General features: G+C 38.5%; 1 protein-coding gene across 1 annotated transcript in view; it reads right to left on the reverse strand.

Annotated features, from left to right (window-relative positions):
• pard3ba (par-3 family cell polarity regulator beta a) overlaps positions 1–20619 on the reverse strand; it is a 167588-nt gene that overhangs the window by 104932 nt on the left and 42037 nt on the right. Inside the window, exons 4-5 of the mRNA XM_056258696.1 lie at positions 16306–16406; positions 7478–7569 (exon numbers count right to left, since the gene is read on the reverse strand). Of these exons, the coding sequence (XP_056114671.1) occupies positions 7478–7569; positions 16306–16406 (193 nt within the window). The remainder of the gene's footprint in view (positions 1–7477; positions 7570–16305; positions 16407–20619) is intronic.

Consider the following 20619-nt stretch of genomic DNA (forward strand, 5'->3'; position numbering starts at 1 on the left):
GAAGGAAGGAAGGAAGGAAGGAAGGAAGGAAGGAAGGAAGGAAGGAAGGAAGGAAGGAAGGAAGGAAGGAAGGAAGGAAGGAAGGAAGGAAGGAAGGAAGGAAGGAAGGAAGGAAGGAAGGAAGGAAGGAAGGAAGGAAGGAAGGAAGGAAGGAAGGAAGGAAGGAAGGAAGGAAGGAAGGAAGGAAGGAAGGAAGGAAGGAAGGAAGGAAGGAAGGAAGGAAGGAAGGAAGGAAGGAAGGAAGGAAGGAAGGAAGGAAGGAAGGAAGGAAGGAAGGAAGGAAGGAAGGAAGGATGGATGGATGGATGGATGGATGGATGGATGGATGGATGGATGGATGGATGGATGGATGGATGGATGGATGGATGGATGGATGGATGGATGGATGGATGGATGGATGGATGGATGGATGGATGGATGGATGGATGGATGGATGGATGGATGGATGGATGGATGGATGGATGGATGGATGATGGATGATGGATGATGGATGGAAGGGTGGGTGGAAGGGTGGGTGGAAGGGTGGGTGGAAGGGTGGGTGGAAGGGTGGGTGGAAGGAAGGGTGGGTGGGTGGAAGGAAGGGTGGGTGGGTGGGTGGATGGGTGGAAGGAAGGGTGGAAGGAAGGGTGGAAGGAAGGGTGGGTGGGTGGGTGGAAGGAAGGGTGGGTGGGTGGGTGGAAGGAAGGGTGGGTGGAAGGGTGGATGGATGGATGGATGGATGGATGGATGGATGGATGGATGGATGGATGGATGGATGGATGGATGGATGGATGGATGGATGGATGGATGGATGGATGGATGGATGGATGGATGGATGGATGGATGGATGGATGGATGGAAGGGTGGAAGGGTGGATGGAAGGGTGGATGGAAGGGTGGATGGAAGGGTGGAAGGGTGGGTGGAAGGGTGGGTGGAAGGGTGGGTGGAAGGGTGGGTGGAAGGGTGGGTGGAAGGAAGGGTGGGTGGAAGGAAGGGTGGGTGGGTGGGTGGAAGGAAGGGTGGGTGGGTGGGTGGATGGGTGGAAGGAAGGGTGGAAGGAAGGGTGGAAGGAAGGGTGGGTGGAAGGGTGGAAGGAAGGGTGGGTGGGTGGGTGGAAGGAAGGGTGGGTGGGTGGGTGGATGGATGGATGGATGGATGGATGGATGGATGGATGGAAGGATGGAAGGATGGATGGATGGATGGATGGATGGATGGATGGATGGATGGATGGATGGATGGATGGATGGATGGATGGATGGAAGGGTGGATGGAAGGGTGGAAGGGTGGGTGGAAGGGTGGGTGGAAGGGTGGGTGGAAGGGTGGGTGGAAGGAAGGGTGGGTGGGTGGAAGGAAGGGTGGGTGGGTGGGTGGATGGGTGGAAGGAAGGGTGGAAGGAAGGGTGGGTGGGTGGGTGGGTGGAAGGAAGGGTGGGTGGGTGGGTGGGTGGGTGGATGGATGGATGGATGGATGGATGGATGGATGGATGGAAGGATGGAAGGATGGATGGATGGATGGATGGATGGATGGATGGATGCTATTGTGCTGGGTTAGACCCTACTCTGAAGTAGGAGTTCATTTATCCCCAGGTCGTGCGTTGTGAATACACCTTCCGCCAATAGTTATAGAACTATGAAAACGTTCGTCCGGTGCAAAAGCCACTTATGTGACCATATGGAAATACACATATAACATCTAAACAAAACAAAACAGGTTTATCAGTTTTAATGGCACAGGCATTTGAAGGAAACTTTTACCCCCTCCACTTGAAGTTTGGTAGTGTCACGGTAATGCAACAAAGCACGCCGAGTATATGAAAGGGACATTTGCGATGCATTGGACCAGCATCTGCATCTGTGTACTCGCGGTATAGAACGTTTCTGGCCTACAGCAGTCAGAGCATTTACACAAACCCACACACAAACAAAAAAGCAAAAGTATTCACCATCTACTTTGTACTCTCGACACACGCAGCAAATCCATTTGTTGTTTATGTCCTGCGGGACGACATTAATGACCAAACAAATGAGCCGAAAGCCAGCGGAGTCACTGCCATTCAGTGTGTCTGAGATGAGAGCTGGAGGCAAAGGTGTCTACCTGCATCTCTCATCACAATAAAGACAGAACAGAGGAAAGGAGAGGATAAGAGAGCAGAGGGAGAGAGAGAGGAGGATGTCAACTCTTCCATCTTTGTCAAAAAAAATGCTTTTCTGGAAGATTCAGGCAAGCAAGACAATCACAGTTATTCACTAACTGAAATGTTTTATCATATTAATATATGTATATATACACTACAGTTCAAAAGTTGGGGTCAGTAAGAGTTTTTTAATGATTTTGAATTTTGGCTGCATTTATTTGATCAAAAATACAGAAAAAACTAATATTGTGAAATATCATTACAATTTAAAACAACTGGTTTCTATTGTAATATATTTTAATATGATGGCATTAATATGATGGCAATGCAAATTTTTCAGCAAACGTTAGTCTTACATGATCCTTCAGAAATCAGGATAATATGCTGATTTGGTGCTCAAGAAACATTTCTTATTATTATCAATGTTGAAAACAGTTAAAATATTTGTAAAAATTGTGATGCATTGTTAATTCAAGATTCTCAAATGAATAGAATGTTTAAAGGATTTTATATGAATAAATATAGTATATATTATATGATTTTATATTAAAGGATTTTATATGAATAAATATATAGCATATTATATTTAACATTTATATGAAACAGAAATCTTTTGTAACATTTGAAATGTCTTTACTGTCACTTTTGATTAATTGAATGCCAATTTTCTGTATATAACTAATAATTAATTACATTAATTCTGCACAGAACCAGATATCCTTAAACAAAGATTTTGCTTTATTTTTATCTAAATTTTAGATATACTGGCCCCTAAAGTCATGTGAAAAACTGGTCAAACGGAACATTCTTGTCTAAGTGGGCGCCAGAATAAACTACCATGTGACTTATACCATGTGATCATGTGACTGATAATGTAGTTACAGACACATCTGCTAAATGATGATACAAACTCAACCAACAACTGAGGAAACATTCTTCAACACAGCTTGATCTACAGAGTACATTACCACAAAAATAAAAACCTCCTCTCCATTCATTTGCATTATTCCCAAAATAAAAACCTCCTCTGCCAATTTGCATGTGCCCAGTGTGGCGCGGAGCATCCATGAATTTACATGAATAAAAACTGAGACTGGCAGCAGCTCATCAAACAGATACAGAGCTTATTACTGCTCACACACCACAACAGCGAGACACACAGAAAGTGTCAGAGAGGGGAAAACATTTGCTCTATTCCTGTGATCAATTTCAAGATAAAAGAGAAAAATACTTTATGAAATACTTACTTTCATACCACAATTCCATATATTATATGAAAAAGAAATGAGAACAATTTCACATTTGAATCACAGCCTCAGAAACTCTTGCCATACTTGTCTTTGTCACTGTCTTTTTTATTTTTCCTGAAATTTGAATAAACTTAAAATTATATTACAAACTTACAAAATATCCCATAAACTTACATTGAGTGATGGGTTTCAAAGTTTCCGTACTGTATTGCATTCACTTGAAGAAAAAAATCTACTCTGTTTTTCTGAATGAATGAGTTAATTATCTCAGAATTACTAGATAATTTTTCATGGAAAAAAAGTGTTTGCTCTGTTTTTCTGAATTAACGAGTTGATTATCTCAGAATTACAAGATAGTTTTTCACGGAAACATTTTTTTGCTCTGTTTTTCTGAATTAATGACTTGATTATCTCAAAAACTCAGAAAAACAGAGCAAAAACTTTTTTTCCATGAAAAATTCTCTCGTAATTCTGAGATAATTAACTCGTTAATTCAGAAAAAGAGCAAAACAAAATTTCCATGAAAATGTATCTTGTAATTCTGAGATAAATAACTCGTTAATTCAGAAAAACAGAGCAAACACTTTTTTCCATGAAAAATTATCTCGTAATTCTGAGATAATTAACTCGTTAATTCAGAAAAAGAGCAAAAAAAAATTTCCATGAAAATGTATCTTGTAATTCTGAGATAAATAACTCGTTAATTCAGAAAAACAGAGCAAAAAAAATTTCCATAAAAAATGATCTTGTAATTCTGAGATAATTAACTCGTTAGTTCAGAAAAACAGAGCAAACACTTTTTTCCATGAAAAATTATCTCGTAATTCTGAGATAATTAACTCATTAATTCAGAAAAACAGAGAAGATTTTTTTTCTTCAAGTGAATGCAATACGCTTCCATACAAAGTATACCTAGAAAGAAACTAGAACTTTCTGTCACTGTTATTTATGTGGTTGTTTTGGCCACATCATGTGTAAAACACAATAAAACTTAATAAATTACCTAATTTGATGCAAAAAAAAGAAAAGAAAACGAGGCTGTGATCAAGTGTCTAAAGTACAGACTATTCCATAATATTTTCCACAGTTTCTGTTCATTAGACATTTGTGGAAAGACTCATTTCCAAATATGTTGGCTGAAAGGTCAACACTAGTCCCTCACATCCTCATTTTAACTTGCGTCAAATGAAATGGCATCTTATGCAGCTTTACCCAGTGCGTCTACCCAACTTGTGTGGTTTAGCTGTGGTCGGCAACTGTCCATGTCCAGCCGAAAATATGAAGACTAAAACCTCAAAGTTTAATATTAACTATTAGGCAGGAAGGGGAAATGATTTTATCTCACAGAATACAGAGAACTTAAATAAGCACTCATATTAAAACTTGATTGAATCCCAGATGGACCTCAGGGGCTTCAGCTGAGGTGATGCGGTACTGTAAACCGCTTCAATGTTTAATGAGCTGTAAAAGTGTGTGTGTGTGTGTGTGTGTGTGTATCAGTAATGCTGATTGACAGAGGCACTGAAGAGAGGCGAGAGATAAACTTCATCCCTCTCTCAGGGAGAAGAGATGAGGTCACATGACCTGTGATAAGAGGCACGACTGGAGAAAACGTGATGCAAGTCTCCTATTCTGTGACTATGGCAACAAGTGTACATATTAATGACGATATACACACATAAGCTCTAGTGCTACTACGAAATAGTGAATCTGTATCCTGCCGTACGCACTGAAGTGAATCTACCGAAATCGCAACGCTCAGAGTCGACCTTTCACACTAAGATCTGTTATGCCGTTTGCATTATTTCCGCTTGATAAGGATTTCAATAAGAAAAGCTGCTTCTAGATAAGCATTAAACAGGTTGTTTAAAAAAAGAATAAGCACATGAGATGAAATCTGACTTGAAACAGAATTTGTCTGACATATTACAGTGTACGGCTCAATGCTTGTGTGCTTTACTAGGCTTAAACAAGGCTCTTTTAAAAATAAATATAACAATAATATTGTGTGCATTTAGAAATAAATCGTATTAGTCGATCACAGTGTTAAAATCTGTTAAAGTTGATTACTAATACTTATATATAATAAGCATATATTTATGCATTCAAATAAACATAAATATTAATAAATAAATATATTTAAATAAATGTGTCCAAAATAAAACAACAGGTAACTACTTTGTATTATTTATTTAAATACATATGTATATAAAATGCATAAAGTAATTATATAAAAAATGTAATTAAACAGTATATATTTATAGATATTATAGCTATAATATAGATATTTATAATAAAAAAACGCACAAATGAAATGTAAATCATTTTATAAAAAAATATGTGACTGTTTAAATATTTAAATAAATATAAATATTTATAAACAAATGTATAAATAAAATGTATTTAAATAAATAGATCCAAATTAATGTCACCGATATACATATATATATATATATATATATATATATATATATATTAGAGGTGGGCATAGATTAATTTTTTTAATCTAGATTAATCTAGATTAATATTGAAATTAATCTAGATTAATCTAGATTAAAATGGCTCATTTGAATTCTCTCGAAGGCATTCAGAATATGTGTGCTACCCAAATAATGACTAAAAGTAAGTCTTTGAGAATAGTTTGCCTCGCGTAGGGATGTGCATTTCTGCCAAAAATGCCATTCGACAATCGAGGAGCAAAAGTCGAATATCGTAAAAAAAAAAAAAAAAAAAAACGCAATGACAGAAAGGGAGGCCAATTTCATCTTTAGCGATTTGTCATCAAACAAACTGTTTATTAATTGAACAAGTAACATGTTTTCGTCCTTTTTTTTAACATAGTAGGCTAATTGGAAGAAGAAAAAAAACAATACGCACGACAGTCCGTTTTTGCATCGCCAATGCTCGTTAGATCAAAAAATAATGTCATCATATGTCATAAGAATTTTATGTGAACCTGCCTTGTTACTGCAATAGCCTCATTTTTAAACAAATTAGTTTCAATCAATGTAAACTATTCGTGTGATTGTGCCACTGCGCAATACACGCGCAATACACACACAATGTATTACCTGAATGAAATGAAATCGAATGTATCGTCCTGTGGAATCATTCATTCACAGACAGCTTACGAAGATGTTCAACTAATAAAGATCTTCATCGCTGGCAAAAGTATGATGCATTTGCAGTTTTGCATTCACTAGACTAGACTGTAGATCGGCCACTTCATCCAACGCTCTTGATGCTCTTAAATCTTCCTGTTTCGACTCCGAGTGTGAATTGAAAGCGCTTCAGACGATTCAGTGCGCGAGGAACTGAACAGATCAACTGATTCGCGAACCGATTTAGACAGATCATCTGACAACTTGTTTGATGAAGTCTTTGAACAGAATCGACTCAAAAGAGTGATTCACTTGTAAATGAGCATCGCTCATGCCCATACAAAGGACACAGCGCGCTTGGAATAAACTCATTTAACAACGTATTGCATTAAAATAAAGTAACGAGAGGAACGTCGCCCAACGTAACAAAGTAAAAGTACACCTTGTGTCCCTGACAGGAAAATACCCTACTGCGCGATCTGTGACAGTAGGCGCGGCGTCTACTACACATTAGAATTGCGCGAAAATATAACGATATTCGAAAAAGCTATTTATGATCCCAACCCAACTTTGATTAACGGCGATATTTTTTTTATCGCCCGATAAGAGTCTCACGTTAACGCAGCACGTTAACGCTGATAACGGCCCAGCACTAATATATATATATATATATATATATATATATATATTACATTTATTTATGTATTTATGTATTTATTTATTTTTATTATTATTATTATTATTATTATTTATGAATAAAATAATTAAATATATAATAATGTGGCAACAGTAAGCAAAGACATCATGTCCAAAACACATTAGGGCCACAAAACCACACACTGAAACAACCTTAATCTGACAACAAAGAACTTTCCCAAAACAAAGACCCAAATTAATCTCCGGGCAGAGGGCTCATACTAATCACTGAATAAATATGATTTCAACCCTCACTTATGAATGTAGAAACACAATCATACACTATATACAGTACAAGCATACATAAAGTCCCTCACCTTAAGCTGACTTGTCCAGTCCTAAAGTTTGGGACGTCCACCTTGGGTTTGTCCATGGCTCCTCCCTTCACAGTCGTTGCATGACCGACGCCCTGTCAACACAAAAACACACTTATGGTGACTTGTTTCTCTAGAGGATCCAAAACAACAACACCAAGCTTCAATGTTCCCTCCTGAGCAGGATGCCAAAGTGAATAAAAGGTTTGCCATTGAAAAACCCCAATTGCGTCCTTTCCGTCTATCTCTGTCGGTCTGATCTCATCCACTGTTTTCCTTTCACTTTTTTTTTTTTATGCGATTAATATCTCATCTGGGGTCAGTGATCAAAACAGAGAAAATGCAAATGAATAGAAAACATACACAAAGACGAGGAAAAACAAAATGATGCACCATTAAAGGGAGTGTCCACTTTCCTCACTGTGGAGCCGTAGCTAATGGTGGTCCAGAACGCACCCTGTACTCCACTCAAGGCACACACACACACACACACACGGGACCCCCCTCCTCACAGGATGCATCAAACACACAAAAAGTGACCTAGATTATCTGAGGAGAGAGCGATTATCCCCCCGCTAGGCCACATGCTCCTGAGGGCCACAGGGGCAGCACAAGCAGTGGGGCTATTGTGAATGTGCATCTCCCATCTTTATTGAGTGCACACTGTTCACATGAGGACGGCAACAGAGATATAGAGAGTTTAATGGAGAGACGGTTGGTTGACATAACCTTTCTGAAATGGGAAAGCAGAAACATTTTAAAAAATGACTATAGTGACGTTTTGAACATTGGCGATAGTAAAAAAAAAAAGAGCCTTTTTTTGAAGGCTCATGTGACTGGTTATTGTATTGGATGATTACATTTAAAACAAAATATCAGTTATAGTTATCATCAACTAGTATCAGTGGTTGTAACAGCAAAAAAATTGGTTCTGGTAACTGATTAGCTGGGAAATATTCGTTTTTTTAATTATCAGGTGATCTGTATTAGCAACTGTAGTAGCAACTGATTATGCAGCCTCAAACTTTATAAACATCAATAGATGCATTTTTTACACACAAAAAAAGTATAATATAATCTTGATTATACAAAGCTGATAGTAGATACAAAAGGCTAACAGTGTGCATAGGCAAACACTTGAAAATCTCTGAAAATGTATATATATATATATATATATATATATAAGCCAAATTTATGAAACAGTCAGATTGGTAAAAAAAACACGAGAGGTGTTTCAAACATGGCAGCCAGGTGAAAATATTTGCCTTAAATGGACTTTGAATAAGTCTCAGAACTGTTCAGATTATTTTTAAAAAGAAAAAGAAAAGACATATATATATATATATTCCTGACAATGCAGTTTTGGGGGTCTTTGTGGAAACTAAATAGAACAACAAGGAAAAAAACTGACTGTAATGTGTGGATTCTGCTGATATGTTTACGACCTAAATAGGCTTGAAGTAAACACAGTAAAACATTCATGGTCAGAACCATCAGCCGAGGAAGCAGAGTCTATATTAAATATGTGTGTCCTTGGCTCTCGGGGTGCGCAGTCTGTTTGTGTTTACATGAGACTTATGAGCAGTGGGTACTGGGTAAACTCTTGGGAATACAGTAATTGAATAAATGTCAAAGCCTAATGAGAAAGTTTGTAAGAGATTGTGTGGGGATCTGCATCACAAATGTGTTCTCTACGACCTCATCTCATCCATCCATCCATCTAGAGCTGACTGAGATATTACAACAGCAAAGCCTGATCATCAATCTGCTCTACATAATAACTTAGCATAAGTGCTAACATAAGACATTTATATACAATGAGACTAACACAAACCAATAAATGAATACCATGCCTTTATTAATACCATGGTATTTTTTAAAGTACCTTGGTGTACCATACCAAATACCATGGTATTCGAGTCAACCATCTAAAAGAAATAAACAAACCAAAAACAAAGCAAATGAATGACCAAAGTAGGAAGGAAGGAAGGAAGGAAGGAAGGAAGGAAGGAAGGAAGGAAGGAAGGAAGGAAGGAAGGAAGGAAGGAAGGAAGGAAGGAAGGAAGGACAGACGGAAGGAAGGAAGGACAAACGGAAGGACAAACGGAAGGAAGGAAGGAAGGACAGACGGAAGGAAGGAATAAAGGAAGGAAAGAAGGAAGGAAGGAAGGATGGACAGACGGAAGGAAGGAAGGAAGGAAGGACGGACAGACAGATGGAAGGACAGACAGAAGGAAGGAAGGAAGGAAGGACAGACAGATGGAAGGACAGACGGAAGGAAGGAATGAAGGAAGGACAGACGGAAGGAAGGAAGGAAGGATGGACAGACGGAAGGAAGGAAGGAAGGACAGACAGATGGAAGGACAGACAGAAGGAAGGAAGGAAGGAAGGACAGATGGAAGGACAGACAGAAGGAAGGAAGGAAGGAAGGAAGGAAGGAAGGAAGGAAGGAAGGAAGGAAGGAAGGAAGGAAGGAAGGAAGGAAGGAAGGAAGGAAGGAAGGACAGACGGAAGGAAGGACAAACGGAAGGACAAACGGAAGGAAGGAAGGAAGGAAGGAAGGAAGGAAGGACAGATGGAAGGACAGACGGAAGGAAGGAATGAAGGAAGGACAGACGGAAGGAAGGAAGGAAGGATGGACAGACGGAAGGAAGGAAGGAAGGACAGACAGATGGAAGGACAGACAGAAGGAAGGAAGGAAGGAAGGACAGACAGATGGAAGGACAGACAGAAGGAAGGAAGGAAGGAAGGAAGGAAGGAAGGAAGGAAGGAAGGACAGACGGAAGGAAGGAAGGACAAACGGAAGGACAAACGGAAGGAAGGAAGGAAGGAAGGAAGGAAGGAAGGAAGGAAGGAAGGAAGGAAGGAAGGAAGGAAGGAAGGAAGGACAGACGGAAGGACAGACGGAAGGACAGACGGAAGGAAGGAATGAAGGAAGGAAAGAAGGAAGGAAGGAAGGACAGACGGAAGGAAGGAAGGAAGGAAGGATGGACAGACGGAAGGAAGGAAGGAGGGACAGACAGATGGAAGGACAGACAGAAGGAAGGAAGGAACAAAGGAAGGAAGGAACAAGGGAAGGAAGGAAGGAAGGACGGAAGTACAGACGGAAGGAAGGAAGGAAGGAAGGAAGGACAGAAGGAAGGAAGGAAGGAAGGAAGGAAGGAAGGAAGGAAGGAAGGAAGGAAGGAAGGAAGGAAGGAAGGAAGGAAGGAAGGACAGACAGATGGAAGGACAGACAGAAGGAAGGAAGGAACAAAGGAAGGAAGGAACAAGGGAAGGAAGGAAGGAAGGAAGGAAGGAAGGAAGGAAGGAAGGAAGGACGGAAGGAAGGAAGGAAGGAAGGAAGGAAGGAAGGAAGGAAGGAAGGAAGGAAGGAAGGAAGGAAGGAAGGAAGGAAGGAAGGACAGACAGATGGAAGGACAGACAGAAGGAAGGAAGGAACAAAGGAAGGAAGGAACAAGGGAAGGAAGGAAGGAAGGAAGGAAGGAAGGAAGGAAGGAAGGAAGGAAGGAAGGAAGGAAGGAAGGAAGGAAGGAAGGAAGGAAGGAAGGAAGGAAGGAAGGAAGGAAGGAAGGACGGAAGGAAGGAAGGAAGGAAGGAAGGAAGGAAGGAAGGAAGGAAGGAAGGAAGGAAGGAAGGACGGACGGACGGACGGACGGAAGGAAGGAAGGAAGGACGGACGGAAGGAAGGAAGGAAGGAAGGAAGGAAGGAAGGAAGGAAGGAAGGAAGGAAGGAAGGAAGGAAGGAAGGAAGGAAGGAAGGAAGGAAGGAAGGAAGGAAGGAAGGAAGGACCAAACAAACGGCAAACAAACAAAAAATAAAACCAAGAATGAACCAACCAATTAATCAAATGAATGAATAAATGAATTAACAAAAAAAATAACAATGAGAGGAAGAAAGAAACAAACAAGCAAAAGAACAAACCAACCAACAAATAAATGAATAACAGAACAAAAACTAAATGAAAAGATAAAGAAAACAAGTAGCCAGACTTGAATGAAGGGGCAGATTCTTCAGAGTGTCCCCAGATCACAGCATTGTATGAAAATCAATTAAAGGTCCCAGGTGTTTATGAGAGCGCTGGCCATAATTACACATCTCATGTTCATGTTTATGTGTGTTCAACCTCCTCAACACATCTGATAATCATCTTGTCTTCAGTCTAAAACATGACTGACAAAACCAAGCAGAGAATCCCCGCCCCGTCTCATAATTACTTGGTTCTCCTGTACACACAGCAGAGATGTGCGCAGAGCACAGCCCAGCACAGACTAACTCCTCAAATCATTTAAAGGTGTGCCATGCTTCAGTGGAGGTGACCCCGGCTGTGAGCTTGAGCTCCTGGGACGGATAAGGGTCTGGGAGAGCTTCAGGGTTCCCCGTCTCTGCTGTAAAGTGAACATGGAGCTCAGAGTTCCTCCAGGGACTTTTCAAAAAGGACTTCCATTAGTTCAGAAACTGCAGTGTGTACTTCAGGAACGTGATTTACACAAGTAGGACATTATGTTCCTGGATCAGATGGTCTAGGAACAACATTCCTATTCAGCAATCATTAAGGTTAGGACCTTACTCCTAAAATAAATAAGGTTCATAAGGGTATTACTCAAGATTCAAAACATAATCCTAAAATCTGATCTGGTCTGGTTAAGAACAGATGCTCTTCCAGGAACATGTTCTACTCTGTTTGGTTTGATTTTACACGAGCACAACATGCTCCTGAATCAACAACATTGAGCCTGGAACAACACTGCTATAAACCCATGGAGATTTCCCTTAGATTTCAGGGATAGGATCTGGAATAACACTCCTAATTACCAAGCATTGTGCCCTGATTTTAGAGAAATGCCGTTTTTAAAACAGACAACAAAACAACATCCCACATCAAAATTGAATTGCAAGGTGATCCATTCACAAATTGTCAAGAGTGCTTGTAATAAAAGAGATGCATCATTCTTATACAGTTGTTGTTTAAGCCAAGGCGAAAATGTTATTGTTTTGTTTCCATAACACATTAACACAAATTTGATTTAACATTATAGACACTAATAACACTACAATTACAAATTATTAATAATTAAATTTATATTATTAATAAAATTATAGTCTTTAGGTCCGAACACAGCACAACAATCAGTCATCAATGAAAATTAAAAGCAATATTATACACCTAAATTCAATATTATTAATGTATGGTCCACAAGAGAAATATTAAGCCAATAAATGAAGATAGATGAAGATGTTTTAACGTTATCAGCATGAGATAGATTGATCTCATGTCTGAGAGAATGAATGCGGAGTGCAGCATCAGATGCCAAAAGTTTGTCAGTTTTAGTTTTCACTTTTTAGGGAGTAACTGACTGTAGTTTGAGACTCCTTCACCGACATAACATAAAGTTTGCAAATTGCGCGTGTGATATCCACGGGCTCGTCCATTAGGTGAAACATTTCTATGCAACGTGAGATTTTTCTTCATCGCCAATTCCAACTTTGCTCGCAAAATGATCAAAAACGATGCTCATTTCCCACCATAAAACTAAGTAAATAAGTAAATGAATGATCAAATAAGTACACTATTGCAAAATGTTTTCATTTTTAAATATATCCAAATAGAAAGCAGTTGTTTTAAATTGTAATAATATTTCACAATATTACGGTTTGACAGTATTATTGATCAAATAAATCTTACGGACCCCAAAATTGTGAACGGTAGTGTGCATTTTAAGATACAGTTTGAAACTGACGCATGCATCTATGATCTATCCACCTTATTTTGCAATGCGGACGCAAGGTTTTTTTGTGAATATGTGATACATCTGATTCATTAGCCTCTAGTCTACAGGGAAATAACAAGAAGAAAGTGCAGTGAATGGTAAAACTAGCCTGGCAAGCCAGACCTACATCAAGATGTTAGGTCTGGGAACTCACAATTGGCATACCTCAATCCGAGGGGCGGGATAAACGGTTGTCTTTCAATATCCCTCGGCACGCAATAGGATAGCGCTACAACCAACCAGAGCAACGAACGGCTGTGGCTGAGTGAGTCCCATGCGTTTTTCCCATAGACAGTATAAGAAATGGACAGAGCCATCTCATTGGAACTCAGTTGAGACAGTTGAAGCCCATTTTTAGCAATTTTTGAGCACTTCCGTTCCTGACGCACAGACTCAAACCGACTCAAACTAAGCTTGATGACGAGCGCAACCTGTCTGACAGACGTAAATCTTCTAGTAGCTGTGCGTGAAAATTGCCAACGTTAATCTTGCAGAGACGGGGAACTTGAGCAAAGAGTTCTTTGGCGTGAGTGAGCAGGAGTAAGTATTCCGTTGCTTTTATGGACTCATTATCTATGGGCTTCTCCCTTGACGGGACGTCCTCCCGATTGCCTGCGAGCTTCTCCTCCTGTCTGTACGGTAATTTCTGTACAGCGCGACAGAGAGTCGAGTGGTTATGACGCAATCGTTAGCCTATTTTTACAAAAACTGTTTCTACGGGGCCATAATGTAACATAGAAGGTAATGGAGCACTTTATACATTGTCGTGTTTCTTTAGAAATAAATAATGGACAAATGGTCTTTAAACGCCTCAGATGTAAAGTTATTCGCTGTCAAAGTGACGCCAAAATGAATGGGAGTCAATGCAAATGCTAACGCAAGTGAAGTTCTGCTACAAGATGGCGGCACCCGGCCGGCTTCAACTTCCGGTCGATGGATTACCCCCTTGGTTTTTCCACCAGTGAACCAGCTAGTTGTAGTTGGTATATTAAACTTTTGCCGTATCCGGTCGTCAAAACTCTGAACACATCTTCCTGTTTTAGGAATGACTTAAGTGGCGTTCTCTTAACTCCAAGTCATCCAGAGTCGCGGGCAAAGCCGATTCGAAAGACCGCTGTTCGCCAGCAGCATCTTCTTTGTTTTCAAGCAGAGGGAAATCACCTATGGAAATCACCCGGAACCGTCATAACTCTGCCGTCATTATGTTAAGCCCGCCCACCAACTCTACACGATCTGATTGGCCGGACCAGTTTTTGGTTTTTCCAGCTCAATACTCTATGGAGAGTTGCTAGACCACACTTTGCTGCAAAATAATTTTTGCTGCCGCTATAGGGTGCGTCTAGATTTCTAGGCTACGGGAAAACTATTTGCGCTACAAACCAGCGTGTTTATAATTGCGACAATAAATTAAAATAATAAGAAATACTAGTAGTTTGCAATATAAAGCGAGATGTTTTGTGCAGCTAAATTGAAATTAAAGTGAATGACACAGGAAAACAAAGATATTATAACAGTTATTTCAAACAAAGGCAAATTTGACATTTTCATTTTCAGACTTTTCAGGTCTAGTCAAGAGTTTTTGGTCAATCACAAGAAAAATCATTCCTATCATTGGGTTAAGATGGCTCTGAATCTGACTGCAGGAGCTGATAGGAACGTTGATCCAGGAACACGCTACATGTATATGAATCACATTGTGAATGGAGCCTTATTGGAATCTGGAACTAAAGTCACCAAGACTCTTTAGAGTGCTGAAGAAGTTCTCCAGGAGGAAGTGGAATCTGCAACGGTGGCACTGACAGAAGCAGATATACACACATATTTATGAATCCTCTCTGTCTCAAAAGTGCTGTGGTTGATGCATTAGTGTGCCCTCACCCTGTCATTGAGGAGTGCACTGCAATGATTACTGTCACTCCGAGCAATCTGGGACGGATGTGTGCGAGTGTCTGCGTGAGCTGTAATTTTGCAGACCTTATGAATCCCTAACAATAGCCGCACACTTACTTTTCCCGTTTGATGCTAATATTTTAGAGACAGTTTTATGTATGTAGTCCTGATACACTCAGCAGTTTCCCAAGAGACTGAAAGTGGTACAATTTAGGAAATGTCACACTCAGAATTAAAATACACTGCGTTAGTTTTCCGTGTGAGTCTGAAGCACTGAGAGTACATACAGCAAAATCCTAAACGCGGTTCACTCATTCTGAAACTTACACTACTGCTCAAAAGTTTGTGGAAGTTTAAAAACAAATTAATAATAATTAACTATGCTCACCAAGGCTGCCTTTATTTTATAAAAAAATACAGTAAAATAGTAATATTGTGAAATATTATTACAATTTAAAATAACTGTTTTATATTTTAAAATGTAATTTATTCCTGTGATGGCAACGTATCATTACTCCAGTCTTCAGAGTCACATGATCCTTCAGAAATCATTATAATATGCAGATTTTCTGCTCAAGAAACATTTATTATTATTATCATCAATTTTTTGCAAACCATGATATTTTATTTTCACGATTCTTTGATGCATAGAATGTTCAAAAGAACCGAATTTATTTGAGATAAAATCATTTGTAACATAATAAATGTCACTTGAATTTCTGAAGTATTTTGAATTATTCATTTCTTTCAGAAAAAAAAAGTGTGTGCTGTTTGTCTGCTAGAATTTGAAAAGCAAATACTGCTATAAATGTGAGAGCAAAAAGAGCTGGTTAATAGATTACCTCAAAGGAAGGGAATGAAAGAGAGATGTATAGAGAGAGTAAAAGCTTTGCTGATGAAAACAATATTGGAAGAGAGTAAGATAACAATGGTTGCGGAGCTAAAAGGATCAAACTTAAGCACAAATACGACCATGAATGTTGACTGTGACATTGAAATTCCTGCAAACAAGGACAGGTTAAATACATAAGACCACCAGCACTACAAAAAGAAAAGTAGTCTTGCATTGCGTCCTCCAGAAGCACAATACAAATTTGGCCTTGATTTTCAAGTTGACGCTTTCCCAGACACTCCTATCGGACATGAGTAGGTGATGTGTGTTCACTCACGGTTGACTGGGGTCTGCTGATGTCCTCGCGGTCCAATGAAATGACATCCAGGTGCGGGGCGAGGGCGGGGTCACTGCTGCTTCGCACGGACAGAGGGGTGGCTGATGGGAAAAGACAAAGAATATTGTTAGAAATCTAAAATAGAACTGCATTTGCAAATCTAGGTTCATTGTAAAACAATGACCTAGACCTTAAAAAAGTACTGTGGCGATACCATGGTACAGGATAGTATCATTGAGATTATCTTTATAGTATAGTTTTGTTCATATTTTGAATTCGATTTTATTTTTATATTTTATTTTAGTTAAAGTCTTAGCAATTTTGTCATTTTTATTATATAGAATAAAGATTTTTATTAAGTTTTAGTATTTTTAGTTACTTATTTCAACTTTATATAAAACTATTGCCTTGGCAACTAGCTGAAATAAAATATGTTAAATATTTATTTATTTCAGTTAATGTTTATTTATTTCAAGTAATGAAAATGTGTTTGTTTTTTTGGTAGTTTTTATGTAGGCTACTTTCATTGTACTAGCATGGTAAGTCATGGTTAAAGACAGTCAGAGATATGACCATGAAATGAAGATAATACAGGTTCATTTTATCTTGACTCCATTTTAAAAATGAATTTGTATGCATACATTAGTATAGTTAATAAAAAGTGAAGCAATAGATGACCATTTTGAGCCAGTTCCCATTTTGTCTCAGTTTTTTTGTTATTTTATGTATATTTACCTGTGTATTTAGTTATGCATGTACTTATTTTCTTATTTACTTATTTGTACGTTCATTCGTTAGTTTTTTTAAACAAACTACATAAAATAAGTCATTTTTGTCTCGTTTCCTATTATTCAGTTTTATTTAGTTCAGACAGACAAGCACAGATCAAACACTAGTTGAACATTAGAGTGTTTTCTGTTCTTTTCAGACACACATTGGATCAAATAAACACAATTAAAATCACACTAAACTCACCACATGAAAGCACAACAATACAGTCTCACGCAACACAAACAGAAAGACATTTGAGTGAGTCAGAGCAGCTTTCCGTACACACACTCATCAGTCCAGCGAAACGTCTCCCATCACACGCATTTGTCTGGTTTCCATAACAGGGACAACAGCCAAACGCTGGAGCCATCGCTAGACTCAGCAGAAACGGCTACGGGAACAGGATGCTAGATCCATCAAAAACAGCTCTGTCTTTTAAAGGAACAAAATAAAACTCTATGGAAAAATGCAGTGAGGGAGTTTTATATCAGGACCATCCAACAGAATGTCCTTGGCCTCCATTCTGAAGAGGTTCTCGAAGACCTTCTGTGATAAGGCCGGAGACACTGTGACATCTCAAGGATCTGAAGTACAATGTGTGTTGAACGTTGGCAAGGTCAAAATTCTTAAACATTACTGCTGAAGAAAAGAGCTAAATCGTGGGAAACAGTGTTTTCTACTACAAGGAAAACAGCTTCCACTCGTACCGTATATATGAGAGATACACTAAGCTGCAAAAAAGACTAATTCAGAAACAGTAACTTCATTAATGAGCACATTAGCATACAAGCATCTACATTTACATAACAACGGGTTAGCAGTCTTGAGCAATTTCACCCACACTAATGAATGACAGTTTGTACTATATGAGGTTAACCATTCACACTGCATGCCATTCGCCTATATTTGCATATATGTCCAAAGAAAAAGTTACACAGATTCACATAAATTAGATTTTCCCTTCGGTTCTTCATTTATATAGTTAAATTGAGTTAGTTTGTGCCAGATAAATACTGCTCTACTTGTAAAAGCATGTATCTTCTGTTTCAGAAGTAAAAAGGTATTGCCTCATTCAAATGTTAAGTGCATGCAGTGCAGTTACAAAAATTAAGAGCTTGTAGTGCAGTTACTTGAATTTTTTGGGTAATATACTAGACATACATGCACACATACTTTATACACATATTCATGTATATGATATATATAAATTCTAACCTAAAAACACAATTAACTGCACTACAAGCTCTTCATTTATGTCTCTTTGTGTGTGTGTGTGTGTGTGTGTGTGTGTGTGTGTGTGTGTGTGTGTGTGTGTGTGTGTGTGTGTGTGTGTGTGTGTGTGTGTGTGTGTGTGTGTGTGTGTGTGTGTGTGTGTCTATAATAGTTAAATACAAGTTTGTGGTCAGTGAAATTAGATTTTTTTTTATAAATTAATACTTTTTCTCAGAAAGGATGCATTAACTGCATCAGAAACTGATCAAGGGTGACAGTAAAGACATTTATAATGTTACAAACGATTTAAAATAAATGCTGTTCTTTTGAACTTTCTAATATATATATATATATATATATATTCAAAAAGAAAACATTTTAAATTGTAATAATATTTTACAACTTACCGACCAACTTTGGAACGGTAGTGAATGTACAGCATACACACTTTTATGAGTGGCTTGTAGCATGTCAAAGTAGTTTTAAAGTAGCTTCCTAAAGACTGTCAAAGACCTAAAATCTTGCATGTGGTGACAGAATAGAAAACTGAGAACTTACAGCCACAATCAACAGAAAGAGCAAGTCTGACCCTGAAAAAAGATCAACATCAAAAAAAGAACAAGAGAACAAAAAAACTCAAGCACAGAGCTGGAAAAAGTTGCCATTTTCCCTGGTCAAACACAGACACTTCCATCAGCAAAGACGGCTCATATCTTCAGTCTGCTAGAAATAATCAAAAAGGCCTTTCAGTATGATCAGACTAGCACAGAAACTCAGATTCAGGTGAAGCTGGTGTGTTCTGGCAGTCATTAACACAGACTCAGCCATTTTAATAAGGTACTGGAACCAGAAGCAAGCTATAACAGCTATAAACGCGTCTGCTTTAGAAGCTACTTCATTAAGAAAACCGTTGATATTCCTTTCTGAGCTAATATTTCAACTCACCGGACCATCTTCAAATGCATCACTGAACTATTGAACTGTGCTTCTCTGAATCTCAATGGCAATGTGCATATGAGACAGATAAGGCCAATAAAAGAGACCTAGACAGAAACCCAGACTCGTTTGAGACCTGTTTTACCTCAGAGCTTAGAAAGTTTAGATAAATGTGCAAGTATCCTTTGTGCTGGAGCGCAAAAGTGGGCATACATGCTGACAGATGGTGTAGATATTTTATTTTAAGAGTTTTGTTTGCTTCCTGTGTGTGTGTGTATGCCACCTTAGAGTAACTCATTTATATACACCAAAAGACCTCCAACACGCAGGTTCTCCACTAACTACACCCTGATGACTCTCAGACCTTCGAGATGTTTACAAATTCTTATAGAGGAGTTACATCTGTGCAGCGTCTAGATGAAGAGTCGCTCTCAACTCCATCAGTCTTCTCAGACCTGCAGAACCTGGTGGAGCTCGGCACTATTTTCTCCAGCCTCAAGGTTAATCGTCAAAAGAAACGCTTGTGCAAACTAATTTTAGGCGTTAATTTCGGTTTTACGCCCATTGAAATAACAGAAGTAAGAATGTGTGGGAAATCTGTAAAGACCACAGCGATTTAAGGTAAAACCTTTAATTATTGGCTATTCTGACACAGGAGTGGAACAACCCTTCTAGTGGTTTCATCCTCCAGGAAAAGTCCAAAATTACGAATGTGCTATGAATATATGTCTTTTCAGCTGAATAAATAAGAGGCAATCCCACAATACAAGAGTAATAGGGCTGAAAATCAAGAGAATTTGAGTATGAAAATATTAAACTATTGATAGACTAAAGGTTAGACAAACAAACCTGAAGCTATGTCAAGACTTTTCATTTCAACTGTTTGCCTTCCATAAATAATAATAAAAAAGTGCAATGTTTTAAGTAATATAGTTGTTTTCCTTAAAAAAAACTGTATGATTAAAAAATTAAAAGCAAAATCAGGAGTTACTGTAAAATATTTTGTTTTGTTTTTTTCAATTAAAAGAAATGTTTGCTTTCCAAAAATAACATAATATAAAAATTAAATAACCAAACTTGGCTTCCAAAAATAACAAAAAAATAAAAGCATGTTACATTTTTAATAACAGCATTGTTTGCCTCACATAAATAATCTTAATTAGCAGCGATTACAGAGATAAGGAAATTATGCACTCACATCTGGCGCTTCTATATAGGGCCAAAGATTGTATTCAGGGGAATTATGGGGGAATCCAGAGTCTGGATTTCATCAAAAAAATATTTACGATGGAAATTCCCCATCCTTAATAATGTGCTGTGTTTGAATAAAGATACTTCTGTCAAACGTGTTATTGGCGTAAAAATCAACATAGTGGTCGAGTAAAAAGTCCCAAA

Source organism: Rhinichthys klamathensis, unplaced genomic scaffold, assembly GCF_029890125.1.
Source record: "Rhinichthys klamathensis goyatoka isolate OS25496 unplaced genomic scaffold, OSU_Roscu_1.1 h1tg000157l_1, whole genome shotgun sequence".
Lineage (NCBI taxonomy): Eukaryota > Metazoa > Chordata > Actinopteri > Cypriniformes > Leuciscidae > Rhinichthys > Rhinichthys klamathensis.